Source organism: Hetaerina americana, unplaced genomic scaffold (genome assembly GCF_022747635.1).
Source record: "Hetaerina americana unplaced genomic scaffold, ioHetAmer1.1.p SCAF_7, whole genome shotgun sequence".
Classification (NCBI taxonomy): Eukaryota; Metazoa; Arthropoda; class Insecta; order Odonata; family Calopterygidae; genus Hetaerina; species Hetaerina americana.
In genome coordinates, this window is record NW_027287316.1 from 10,879,690 (window position 1) to 10,894,496 (window position 14,807).

General features: G+C 37.7%; 1 protein-coding gene and 1 long non-coding RNA gene across 7 annotated transcripts in view; one reads left to right on the forward strand and one right to left on the reverse strand.

Moving 5' to 3' along the window:
* The first annotated feature begins 638 nt into the window (after positions 1-638).
* On the forward strand, positions 639-9,437 carry LOC139696550 (uncharacterized). The gene is made up of 3 exons (XR_011702629.1): positions 639-775; positions 854-1,099; positions 9,162-9,437. It is a non-coding gene; the product is annotated as an uncharacterized lncRNA (long non-coding RNA).
* A 2,071-nt stretch (positions 9,438-11,508) lies between these two features.
* Fife (regulating synaptic membrane exocytosis protein fife) overlaps positions 11,509-14,807 on the reverse strand; it is a 426,424-nt gene continuing 423,125 nt past the window's right edge. For 5 of the 6 annotated variants that reach the window (XM_071595176.1, XM_071595175.1, XM_071595174.1 and 2 more), the window contains one exon: positions 11,509-14,500. In XM_071595176.1, coding sequence (XP_071451277.1) covers positions 14,291-14,500 — 210 coding nt within the window. In that variant the 3' untranslated portion in view covers positions 11,509-14,290. The remainder of the gene's footprint in view (positions 14,501-14,807) is intronic. The other variant, XM_071595177.1, reaches the window with a different exon arrangement.

A 14,807-nucleotide genomic window follows, 5' to 3' on the forward strand; every position in this document is an offset into this window, starting at 1 on the left:
TTTTTACCTTGGACTTATTTTACTTATATTTGGGACATATATTAAAATACTTAATTCACATGACATAGCACACACGTGATAAAGCAAAGATCTCGTAAGTAACTATGCGATTAAAAAAGTGAGCTATTTAACTAGATTTAAGTAAGTAAAGATGAAAGGGAATAATTAGTTCGATCTATGAGCAAAGAACACCGTGTTACGAAAGCATTGAATATTGCCTGCCTTCGCGATATACTTGTATATCTCACCCTTATATTGTTTGTTGATCAGAAAAATATTAGTTGTAGTATATAGTATGATTGAAAGTACCTTTTCAGATGTATCTTCAGCATAAGGCCGTGCGGAAAACGGTAAATATCCCCGTTTGTACAGTCCGTAAATTTCCCAGAAAGATGTTTTCCGTCGTTCACCTTTTATTCTACACCCTTTTAGTTTGGCTATCCTTTTGCAATAAATATCGAGGAAAAGCTCGCGACACCGTCTTAGCGGCTGATCTCATATGGGATCGCTCCTACCGTCTCAGCAATCCTTCAATCGAGTCAAACTTCAATGGATTGGACGAACAATCAAGCGAGGCCTTAGCTCCAACAAGGGGATCGACGCGGCGACTAAGTGACGCGACGGATTTCCCCCAGAAGACAGGCGGTGCGCATCTCTCGGTTGTCCCGTAGTTTCCGTTGATACTAACAGTGTCCCACTCTGTTCTTTGGAGCTCACGGAACGGCTTAAAATGTACCTTAATATACAGCAGACGGAGTGGCAACTACAGTTAAAGGTTAGTTGAAAAGGAAACGAAGAATATTAGTCCTGGGTGTAGCAATAATTCTTGAAATCTATTTACCTTTTATCGTAGATACACGAAAATTCAAGGCCTCCCATTAGTTTCTGCGATGCCAAAAGCAATGGGTGTGAACTCACTCTGCCAGAGAGACGCCTGCAACAGGGACACGTCGTTATCTCATGAGTGAATTCTGCGTGAAGAATTAAGTGGCGAGTCGATGCTCCTGAATAGGGCGAGCTTTTAGCGGTGCTTGTCATCCTCATCGTGGATGCTGTTACAAGAAGAAAAAATGTAGTTCCCGGAGAGGATGTGACGTAGGTATGTTTTCAATCAGTTCCTTTCCACCGTCTTACATTTTCTACTGAGCCGTCGTCTACTGAGTCGATCCATTTCTCGCTCCGTTCCAAGACAACTGAACAAATAGTTAGCGACAGAATCTGAATAATATTTTAATCATTTAACTCAGAGATAAACGGGGGACGTGGTATTCTGGGAATCAGTGGCAAGCAGGCAATTGACGTTAAACTAGCCGCTTGAACTTCTTGAGATACCCGCAGTGAAGACTGTGAAGGGTGAGGGGGTGAGACCTGTGGCAATTCACTGTGGGCGGGGCTTGGAAGAATTAACTTGCGAGAGTAGGAAACAAGTTTCGGAAAAGGCAGGTCAAATAGCAATGGAGCACTTTGGATGATACCAGGCCGGCTGTTTAGCTAATCCTAATAACTTTAACATTGTTCAACCGCGGTAGGGTCATGTTCGGTTAAAGTTATTCTGGTGTGTATTCACCCCCTGCTACACACCCTGGCGGTGGCTTGCTGGGTATAATTAAAAAAAATAAATAAAATCCATTCAGCAGAAGCAGGGGAACCCATTGGCTAAGTAAATGCTGCTGGTTATTGTAATGGCAAAAGAGAGCATTGCATCCAGGGAATCTTTAATTCATTGGAAATGGAAGCATGTGAGTTCGAGTGTGACTTATTATTAATGGTTTTACAATGAAAACACATTCATGAAATTTGCAAAATAGCTAATAAAAAGTTAGGGTTCATGAAAATAATGCTTGAGAATTGCAATGAAAGGGTCAAAGAGCTTTGCTTTTTCACGTTAGCTAGGCCCCACCTTGAGAATGCTGCAAATGCATGGGATCCTCATGAAGTGGGCTTAATTTTGGAATTAGATCGAGTGCAACGTAGAGCAGCTAGGTTTGTGTAAAGTTATTATGAACAAGGTAGCTGTGTCACGACACTAATGAAAGAATTAAAAGTGGAGCCACTAGTTGACCGCGGGCTTTAATGCAGGTTTAATTTACAGCTTACATTTGAGGCAGATTACTTATCTGATGATGTTAAAGACATATTACAGGCCCCGGCTTACTGTGGTACATCAGATCACCAACGTAAAATCAGGGACCTTTATTGTAGAGCGGATAGATTTAAAATGTCGTTTTTTCCTCGTACCATTAGAATCAAAATACAGATGTAGATATGGCAGCTCTCGCGTAGGAGATGGCTAGAATTGGTAGTGTATATATTTGTCGATATCTTGTAGGTAATTCTTTTTATTTAATATACACATCTTTTTAACAGTTCTAAAGCATGATTTTAATATTCGTGAGCATTGGGGTGTGCAAGTACTTTCTTTCGTGCGATTAAAATTTATCGAGTGCATGATCAGCCTAATATTTGTGTAGAGGTAACATTATTTGGTTTTGCGTGTGGTTTTATTGTTTTACGGGTGATTACCTAACATCCCCGCCACACGCTTCCGCGGGGGCTTGCGTTGTATTACATGTATAGTGTTAAATAGTAAGATGTAGTACAAAAGTGAAAAGGTAAACAATATTTTGAAGAGCGTCCAATTACAGATTGAGTTTCGTAATCTTTTCCTTGAAATCAAGGTCTAATTCACGTTAGTCAAGACCAGATGGTTTAACACTCTTTGGTTGATATTTAATTTAATTTAAAGGGGCAGATTTGCCGTCTGATTCTTGCATTGTAAAACTATATCTATTCTTGTGCATATCCTTGATTGGCATTGCTAACTTTTTCTTTCCAGTGTCATGACTGATTGACCAAACTTAAAGGTTTTAAACAGATAGATAGATAGATAGAGGTCTTTATTTGGGCGAAATTTAGACCAAATAGTCCCTTCTTCCATTTAACCCATTATCGAATATATATTATATTAGGCATTAAACTTATACACAAAGTCATATGTACACATAAATACATATAGACAGACATAAACAGATGTGTCACTGCATGCGAACAAATCTAGTAGTAGTTGGTGAAACGAGAGACGTTTACGTATATAAACGAGTAGAATGATTATTCAATTGTTCCCGGCTCAACTTTGTGGAAGTTCATGTTTATTAAATGAAGAACACAGTAGAATGATTATCGAGAAAAGCATTAGGGCCCTCGTCCCTCTGCGGAGCAAATATTGCTGTCTCTGTTGAACAAGATGCCATAACTTCAAAAGCATTTGCGGTCTGTGTCCGACATTATACCAGAAATTCAGTTAAATATTTAAGAGCGACATTGTCTCAGGGACCTGCGACGTTTTTCCAGTTGTGCGTCTTGCCAGCACTGAAAATTCCATCTCCCGAAGATTAGTTATTACGAAGTGTCGCGTCTTCATCCATATAACAAATTTCATTAGTAGATTCAGACTTTTCGAAGTTTTATTCTCCATTTTAGAGACTTCAATGCATTCAAACTAGCAATATTCGACGAACTAAGGATGAACCACATCCGAATATTTTTTTCTTCAAGTTTCAGCTAACGCAAAAAATGTTTCCCTGATTTAACGACGCTTACCGATCTACACCTTCATGAGAAAGGATTATTTGTATTTAATCAGATGTAAATGCATAGTTAGTAATTTTAGTTGTTTTTATTACCCCGCAAGCTACCGCTAGGGTGCGTGGCAGGGGGTGAATAAGTACCAGGGTAATTTTGGCCCGAATATTTTTACCCCTAACGCGATCGGATAATGTATTTATCGGATATGTATAATGAGGCTGTCGCCGTGCGTCACAGTTGGTTGGAGAAGGGTGTCGTGGGCACAGCCGCCATGTCAGGTATTTGCTGTTGGGGGCAAGGTATTCACTCTACCATGGTTTCCATCCTTTGGTATGTTGATGCTGGGCTAGCGAGTGGTGAGACAGAATATACGCTGTGAGTTGCAGCGAGAATCTTTAATCGCACCTCATCTAAGCATCGGATCAGCTCGCATCTCTTGTGCTTGACGGAATGTTAACGGTCCCGTTGATAAACATCCTGGGACCCTTTTAAAGTGATTTCGCCCATAGAATACCCAAGTGAAGAACGCACAGGATCGTGATTTTTAGTTTTGGTTTGCTAATATGTACATAGATATAATTTATTTCCGTTTGTGATCTTTTCCGTTTTCATTATGATGCACAACCTCAGTAACTGTAACTTTTTTAAATCCAATCTTGGCCAGAAACTGTATAAAAATCCTATAGAATATGTACGGAGAGTACTTGTAAAGGCACATCATGTAGAATTTACCCAATAGTATAATTCATACACATTGTTATCGCGCATAACAATGGTGTTCCAGTGGAATCCCTGAAATTCCGTAGTGGGGTTATCGCAACCCTCGTTGCTGTTGGCTATACCTCAGGATTCCCATTCGAGACGGGAGAGAGAATTTCTCCAAGAATCGTGGTAATTAGTATGAATGCTCTCATTCTTGCCCAGGACGGGGACCGAAGTCCAAGGGTGCAACTGCGTTGGGCAGGCTACATGTTGCCCACTGCGTCGGAAAAGTGAACCCAAGAAAAGTATAAGGCAAGTAACCCACGCTATTAACTTGGTAGGGATGGCACAAGATATGCTAAGTAAAATATGGCGCGCGAATAGAAGAAACATTGTGGGGAGCATAAATGCAAATAAAATGATAATACATGTTGGCGAATACAAATGTATTGAAATTCTGCTATGGTGGGAGAAATAAAATTAATTTTGATTTAAAACTAAATTCCTGTGAATTTAATTACATTTTATTCGACGGTAAAAGTGGAAAATTTATAGACCATAAATTCTTAACTAGAAGTGAAGGTCATAAACCATATCCCCGTATGCTGGGTAGACAGTAAATCTACGTTCTCATTCATTAATACAATAAATATAATATATTTTTCATTTTAACCAAAGTAACCACACAGAACTTATGGTTGGGATCCTTCTTTGGACGGCGGGGATTGTAATGCCCCTATTAAAAGGAATAGCTGGGCAAGAAGCCAAAGTCCAAGGAAGCAGATTTGAAGCTAACCCAACAAAGGGTAAGTGATGGACATGAACGATAGTTTTGAAAATTGTAACAAAGAAATAAACGCATTTAAAACAAAGCAATTTCATGCAACACTCAACGGAAAAAGAAAAAAAATCAACTTTAACACTCGCGAATCGGAGAAAATATAAATAACACAAAGTCCATAAGCAAAGATATTTAACCAAACGAAAGTTACATAAATGTTTACATTTATATTTACCTTAATAGGCCGCAATATTGTTGTTCACAATGAATGAAAACTTCCGACTGTTTTGTCATATGCTGACAAAACAATTACTTAAAATTAGGCACTGCGAAACGCTCATGTCTGGAAGACACTCGTCGACACGATGAAGGGAGCTCTCCAAGGGCAGCAGCACTTGAGTTGGCTATGTGATCAAATCCCCATCATACTTCCGCTCTCGTCAGAAAAGACGTTGGTTGCATAGTCACAGCTACACTGATAAATCGCTTTATCTCCACGAAACAAAAAATTATCTCGGGATTGTAAAAAGAACAGCTTTAGCTATGTCAACCATTCGGAAGTAAATGGATAGTAAAATTCTCATGCTCGTCTGACGGCAGCTCGAAAATGAGAAGTCTACACGTTTTACCATTTATGCTCATTACCATAGCGGCGGCGGTGGTGAAAACGGAAGGTAAGGAGTTCAATAGAATCACTTATCCAACCCATCTAAAGACAAGGCCTCTTGTTTTCCGCAAGAGCCTCGTGAGTTTCATTTCCATCTCTCAGTTTTATTGCCTGGATCAGTTGCATGAGAACGTGGCGTATTTAGGACGGTACTTGCATTTTCCGGTTTATACTTTGATTAGACCGTTGATCAAATAACGTTAATTTATGGACTCCGAGCTCATCGGCACAGAAATAGAAACTATTTTGTTTTGGTGCAAAAGTTTCCTGCATCCACAGACGCCAAAGCAGGTGAGGCTTTCTGAATTTGCAAAGTTCTCCATAAATTTTGAGTCAGAAGAAACCTATGAAAAAAATGTTCGAATCGATGCGTTGAATCGGTTATGCAAGCGTAGGCGTATCCGCCTCCCTATCTTGCTGTATCTGTCTTGAAAACCTAGAATTGGTCTCCTTTTTCTGCAATATTTCGACAACGCCAAATCGCAACCCAACCTTCTTTAGCGTCAAGGCCTAACCTAGGGGGGTTCTGTTGACGGCCATCTCTGCAGCGCCCCAAAACCTAAACAACCTCCTTCCCATCAACGCTGATCGCAATCCGTCCTCTAGCCCCCCTCTCTCAACCACCCCTTCCTCCACAAGAATGGTTTATTGGTAGATTGGTATGGCAGCTTGGTATTGGTATGGTACGGCAGCTTGTGTGAATTTGTACCTGTGATGACACCTAAGCGTTGAAACGAGAAATACCAAAATAAAGGTCGTTAGAAAAACACATAGTGTTCTTCATTCCATGAACATCCACAAAGTTGACCCAGAAACCATCGAATACCTAAACAACCTGCTGGCACGCAGCCCTCAAAAACGATTATTTAAGTACATGTCAAGTTTTTCTAAAATGAAATAAGGCGAAAAGTTCTGCCGTGACTTTATCATTACTGCGCCCATCATGCGGATAAATGAAGAGGGCCATTTGCGAATATGTTGCTTTTTCTTGAAAACAATCGACAGGCAATTTTCCTGTACTCTAAAACTCCCTATCACAAATTAATGGCATGCATTTGAAGAAACCCAACAATCTTCATACTTTTGTTATGAAGCAATGCCTCTCTATTTAGACCAGAGTATAGATTGTCCAGTAAAACCAAACACATATTGTTCCACTAAGTACACAACTATATCTCTTAAACCATTACATTGATTCCCTTAAATGGACACATTACACTGAGTCTTTCCGTTTGCCAACTTACTGAAACCCTATCTTCATTACCTAGTAGTGGATCCAGGGTCACCAATCGTGACAACATCTACTGGGTGATCCATACAGGGCTGTTGTATACCAGTAACCAGTAATTGATGTTGAAGTGCAGGCATCGCCCCCTAGACTAACAGCACTGGCACTATTTGCCAATATATAATTTTCTTTGTGTATTTCAGTTATGTATTTTGATGTTACAATACTACGTCTCAATGTAAGAAGAAGTTGATTTTTTAAATTTTATTACGGTGGTGAAGGACACAAATTCAATGAAAACCTGACATTGAGGGGAAGTTTCTTCTCTCTTTACTTTCCTCCTGTGTCTAATGTGTGCAGCGCGCTGCCAATTCATAGGCTCATTTACTGTCTTATTATACTAAAATATGTTGTAGAGCGATTTTTAAGGTATTTATCTCCCCAAACATGCTACTCGTGATGTGCAAGGCACCTCCTCCTTTGAGCCCAACGAAACCCCATGGTGTGTAGAGAGAAGATAAAAATAATTATTTGCAAATGAACCACGTAGTCTTAATATCATCGGTATTGTCTGTCGGAAAACTTTAACTAATTAGGGAATTAAATATCTGTTGTAACTGAATGAAAGATAGATATGAAAATCGTTATAATATAGTAGTTATGTCTTCCAATGAAATAATGACTTAATAATGATCCTCTTCTTCCCGCGCAGACTCTTAAAGAGGCCGTCTCATTCCCCGTCGCACTGATTCGAGGGAGCAAGTGGATGCCGGAAATGCCCCTGGATGTGTGGAAAACTTCTTTTTTATCCGACCATAGGAACAGCTGTTCATGCAAACAATTGCCCTGTGGGAAACCTCGAAAATTTTGTCCGTTTTGTTCCAACTCTCACCGTTTCCGAGATATCGCGTCTTAAAGGTTTTTCGATTTTTCGGAAATTTTTAGCCTAGCTTTTTTACCCCAATTCTTGGCCTACCGATAACTTAAAAAACCTTTAATTTGTGAGACCTCGGAAGCGGTGAGAGATACAGCAAAACGGAAAAAATCGGGGGAGAATCATAGGGGTGTACCGAATTTTGCACCCCCTCACGATGCCCCATTCATTAACTAATTTGGGACACATCCAGGGCCGGCATCCCCAGGGCCGCCATGCTCCTTCCAAACACGCTGACGGTGATATAGACGCATAGGATGGCATTACCAAATACAGATGGCGTAGGGCTGTGGGCAGTGCCGGATCCAGGGGTGGCCAATGACTCTCTGGAGGCGAGGTAACATATAATAAATAATTCATGAAAAGTCGAAAAAACTTTGAGACCCGATATCTCGGAAACGGTGATAGATACAGCAAAACGGACGACTTTTATGTGGTTCTCCGCAGGGTAACCGTCAGCGTGAACGACCGTTCCGATGGTCGGATAAGAAGTTTGGCACACATCCAGGGCTGTTATCCTCATACTCCCTCGAAACAGTGAATGAGACGGTTGGAATGGCAAACCAAGTGACATTAGATTGCGGATAGTAATGATCCAGGGACGGACAAGATGCGGTGACACGAGACAATATGCAGCAACGAGGAACTTAAGCCGCTTGAAATTCCGGCGAGAAATCACCGTGGTCATTAAGCCGGGAAAACAGCAGATCCTTCTTCAACTTAAGAATTTTTTCATTAATAAAAGATCTCGATTTCCTAATACTATCTCAGTCCTTCGCTGCGACAGATACCGCGTGTCTTCGCAGTGATGAATCACTATCCCGCTGGCTTCTGTCGGCCACTACTGACCATCTTGGACTAAAGAAAGTGTGGCTGGCGCATCATGGAGTTCGAATCGTCAACCCGTGGGATGTAAGAAAGAACATGCTTTTGGAATTGAATTCTCTGTATTAAAGTTTTTTAAGAGTATCACTTCATAGGTGAGAAATGTCCTAGGTCCGTTTAAGTTACACTTCAGTACAATGGAAAACATTGGTAGGGAATCGCACTCAACCCGGCAGAGAATAAAAATAATTTTTGGATACTACATATTTCCTTAATTTATCTTCAATGTTTTAGGTTTAATTTAAACCACCAGCAACTTAAATTATTGCGTAAAATCGTCCCAGATGAATGTGAGATTTAATACAATTTCAAATTAAGTAAAATTGATAACTTTGAAACTTGAGGCACTTTTATAGCAAATAACGTTTTTTCTTTACAGGACTTGAGGGTGTCACCAGTCTTTCATTTCCTGTTGTATGATCCTGGCTCCTGTTGACTGTGTTCGTGCTGCCTTCTCACCAAATTGAACATCACTTGAAGCATACTATGAAGAATCTCCCCAATCTGTCAGAAAACATCAAGTGGCATTGTCTAATGCACTCGTACTGCATGCTGCCACATCATAAAAGTGGTGTTTGTCATAGTGGCATGCATTTTTTTATCGGTACACATAGTTTAACTTGTCTTTTTTCTCCTGAACTTTGTACTTGAACTCTGCCAATAAATTTTGCCTTTCCTTTACAACTTCTATTTTTTTCAACCCTGACCTATAATATATATATATATATATATATATATATATATATATATATATGTAAAATAAATAAACTGGGACTGGTTATTTGAACTTATGTGTTAGATTGTGACTGCATTCATGAATTTGCAATATCTTCAGAGATATATTTGTCATTATTTTATTCCCTGTGTTTATATATTTATACAGTGGGTTAGGGTGTTCTCTGCTAACTGGAAGCTTGAATATTTGAGTCCTGCCTCAATTGTGGGTTTTCCATAAACTCTGGTAGTTCAGTTAATGAGGAATATAATAAAGTGTCAACGGGCTACTGAGGATCCCAGGGGTGCACCTGAGACATACAGAGGGTAATAAACAATATCATTTTGGGACAGGGTGCAAAGAATACTTTTGGACATTTCTACCACAAACTATGGAAGGGTAATTGCTGCACTACAGAGTGAATGTACCGAAGTCATTAAGCTAAACTTTTGCTAAACGATCCTTGAATATAGGATTTTGACTTGAGAACTTCTGGGAATTGATCAGTGTAAAAATCCCTTTATCATGGTGAAAAGGTAAGCGCAGCTATAAGTTCAAAATTAAACTGGCCTCTTAACCACATGCCCCTGTGCAGATATTTGAATGCTGATGAATACTTTCTGAGGAGAATTCTTGGAGAAGATCATTTGAGGCAAGAGCTGACGTCTCTTTCTGCAGAAACAGTGAGGTTGCAGTGGGATCATTAGACTCTTTGAGTAATGTGTTAGCATATTATAACTCCACAACACAATCTCATTCAGTTATCCTTTCAAATCCTTTCCTGCTTCAAGGACTGGCATGAGTGAAACACTTCTATAATTTAAATAAGGGTGCCTGTAGTTGATGAGATGTGGTAATACTAAGAAGGTTTATTTTATTTGGTGGAAAATTTTGTCATGGAAAAGGTCATGCATGAATTCAGATAATGAAAGAGGGGGCAAAACCAAGAGGTTAGCTGCAGATGAGATAGGAAAAGCTTCTTATGACAATAATGATTTCTATCCAAATTGGAAGCAATCAAATGCTAGCTAAAAGGAGCTATGCTGAGAACTTTTCAAATCATCCTCGTAAGATAAAGATATACGAAGGTGTTACTTTTTCATGAAAATTTCTAAAATTGAACTATGTTATTAAAAATGAAATACAAGATCTGCATGCATTCAATATGCAAGTTAAATATGCATTCATTTATTTTAGTTTTATGATGCTAAATTTACCCCTGCTTGTATATGGATATACGGCATAATGTATAAGCAGGGTTAATTTAAGTCCCCAGCCCCATGCCCTCTCATACATGATCATCGTCACTAAGGACCATGTTTGTTTTCTCTGTGTGTTTGTGTCTGAAGATCAAATTGCACTTTTGAAGCTATTATGAAGACTTTCCCTTAATATCTGCCCACTAATGTGAACTCATAAGAACATTGAATTTCAATTAGTCAAAATTTTACCTTAAAATGCCTCCTCTATCCTTAATATAGCTGATAAACGAAAATATTATTACTAGCTTTCATAATTTGGATTTAGTGAATTTAAATGATGAAATGGGAGACCATCAAAGAACTCAGATCCACAAGCAAATACATGGTGTGGCAACATGACTTCCTTTTTTCAATTAAATTTGAATAGGAAAAAAGGAAGTTATGTTGCCACACCCTTTATGTTGAATATAGTATTCCTTAACCAAGTTCCATATTTTATACTTCTATTTTGTAGCAACTGAAATAGTATAAACACAGGTCAAAGTATTCTTTCTCATTAAAAAATGCTTTGATCTATTGGGTTGCAGATAAATTATGAGCATTTATTCAGAAAAAAGTAGGTGCTGGCTCAATAACTAAGCACACCATTGATTAATGCATGCAACAAATAAAAGATGTAAAGCCAGTGGGGATGAATGATGAAATGCTGCCTTGGAAATCCTTTGCAGTAATACAATAAAGCTTTCAATTTTGTTATTAAATTCCTGAAATTAACTGGTTGTAACAAGGGAACATAAGGATATAGAGGATAAAGTGAATATTTATTTTTCCAATCCAGTGAATGACATGTTTCATTGAAGACAAGATGGATTGACAGCATACATTGGAGTTCATATTTGGGGCAGTAAAATGCTCTAAAATCTTCAATATATGTGTAAGTTAAGCACACTTTTCAAAATAGTCACTTTTACCACAAATAAAGCTGGTCCCATAAAAATCAATTACATGTTAAATGTTTGACTCATTTAATTAGGTGAGGGTGTTAATTGGTTAATAGAGTTCACAATTAATTGCCAAAAAAACTAATGACCTTGATTTAACTGAGTAGGTACACTCTAGACTATGTTTCCAATGACTTTTTTTCATTATTCATTAGATCAGTTAAGAACACTTGATATGCCGCATCATTTTATGAATAACCAAAGGCTTAGAAGTAAATACTGTACTCGCTTGGCAATCAAGTAAAAAATACATCAATGAGGGCATGACCCCATTTGTTATTAATGAAAGAATTGTTTCCTCTGAACAGTCAAACATTCACACACTTTACTCAGTAAGTGATTACTAGTTATGGATCAGTCAAGCATTCGAGGAAACTTGTATACCGACAATTTTTAACAATACAAGGAAATGTTTTGGATAAACATGAGCATACTGTATTATTGATTTTGCTACCATCACATTAAGCTAGGCCGTTTATTACAGATATTCTGTTTTTAACAAAGATACATACAAGACATGCAGGTTGTGTGTTCTAAGAGCTGTATCTTGAATTCTTTCACTCAAGATTTTATCTCTTTAAATATTCTCTGGGGCACTTTAGGGGCTACAGCAATTGACTTCAAAAGATAATATTTTAAATTCATGGCTACATAAAATTAATATTGCCTACATGTGATGTAATTTCTAAATTCATATATTTCAAGTCCTCAGACTGATGTTTAAGAAAAGATAATTTTCTTCTCCCAACATCAATTTAATCTTTACATTGATCTATTACTGCCACCTGTTTAGAATTCCAGACTGCAGTTAACAAATAATTAAATTTCATATTTCAAGTTCTACATTCACACGATATGTCATATTTACAAATCTTTTTTATGACCAAATTAAAGTCACATTTATCATATATATATTTATATATATATCTTATAATTTTCATCTAAAGTATTTGCTATCACAGTCACTAGCAATAGTAAAAAACAAGTGATTGCTCTCTTTTACAACTATTGACAGTTATCTATGAAACATCAAAGCTTTCTCTTTCTTGAAGAGGATTGTCCTGTAGATTTTTGCATAGTAATTAATTTTACTCGCAGAAAGATTTAGGCCGTGGGTAAAAGTGCAACCACTTCCGATATGAAGAGCATCACGGAGAGAAGAACAATAGAAAAATGCAGCTTAGAGAGGATTCCCTTCTCAATCATCCTCCATATTTATTTAGGCCTGCTGGCATGATTTTAACAGGCAATTTAAGTGCCCATTCAACACACAATTAACATCCCTTTATCCATTGGGACCAGTTCACCGCAAGCATATTTACAGTGCTATAGACTTTAAAAAATATTTGTTGCTATTATCTATTTAAAGCAAATAATATAGTAAAATAACGGAAGATTGTCATCCACAAAAACACCATCACAGTCATTTTTCACATGTTGCACAAAGATCACATATAAAGATGTTTTCTACAATTGGGCTTCATTAAAAGATGCTCGAGCATTTCATATAGTCCGCTGTGGCTTGTTAACTACATTTTGATTTATCATTTTGTTTTTTTTTGTATTTCTCTGTTAAGATAAATATTTGAAAAAGTTTTTTTTAAGTTTACAAAGTACAGGTTTTGGATGGAAGAAAAAAAGCAGTAGGAAAATATGAGTGAGAGAGAGTGATAGTTTGATTCACAAGATACATTGCCCTGAATAATCACCACCTCACAAATTTTGTGCCTCCCTTGGGACTAATGATAAATGTTACATCTCAGAAATGTAACATTTCATTTATATGTGTCACCAATGGTAATTCTTCAGAACGCCAAAACTTCCTAACTCCTAAAAAATCAATATTTCTAACAGACAATCTACTAATTATACAAAAACATACTGTCACCACCAAATTGAAAGGAATTTTAAGGCTATGCTACTTCAACCCTTAAGCATCATCTTGTCTTGGAAGGACATTTTTAAACAACTCATCACACCATTTGTGGAGACCATTCTTATTGTCAACAAAACTATTTTGCATTTTAAACAAACTCCAAATATTCAATCTGCAAGACAAATTATCTCAAGTTTTTCTTATATTTGCCAAGGCAAGGTTCAAATTATCATGTTTGCAACACTTCCATGAAAAAAAGAATTACCTATTAACTGCCTACCTTTGAATCATCAGATACTTTCTCATCACAATTTCATTATATGTGAATATACATTTGACTGGTCTTCTAGAAATTTTAAACATTAATTAACACATCATATATATATATAGCTTCATCATTTATCATCAATGTCTATGGAAAATATGAAAAAGTCAACTTGACCAAGATATGCAGAATGAATACTTATGAAAATTCTTTAGAAATTTCCACACAGTGGAATAAATGACAAAGAGTTTTATTGACCAGGAGGATAAAGATAAGAGAAAAGATTTCCTCACACTCTATGGTCAAGATTTAGATAATATTTCTCTTAAAAAACCAATAAAAACTTCCCTTATTTACTCAGTTGGGAGCCTGGGACAACCCTGGTTCATTCTCTTTAAAAAAAAAAGAGGACCTTCAGCTTGGGTACAGAATGATTAGTAAGGAGCTGGTCATGACAAGTTTGGTTCTTCGCTGCCATCATCATCTTCTTCTGAGGAAGGCCCACCATCAGGACCTCGTGGACCTTCATAAGCATCGCTTGCATTGGCCATGGCACCAGATAAGGACCGCAGTGGGAAGAGTGGGTACCATGCCAAGGTGAGTCGAGTTAACTGGAGGCGATCCAGAGCAATTTCACCTCCTCCAAGACCTTGGTTGGGCTGGTTAAAGATAAAAATGCTGGTAAAGTCAATCTTTACTTGTAGATACTGGAAATATAAAGCTGTCACGCACTTAAGTTCAAGGAATCAAACAAAGGTGAAAAAAGAACTTAAATTATGTAAAGATTGTGATGAAATAAACACATACAGGGGTGAACTAATAGATAGATGGGATGCTGGATTGATGTGTACAGTTTTTGGGTTTCATGCTTAGCATTTGGAGACTTAACATTTTTCTTATTTTGACATTATTTCTCCACTGAACAGCCAGTAATTATATTCTTAAGTTACTCAATGTTTTTGGGTA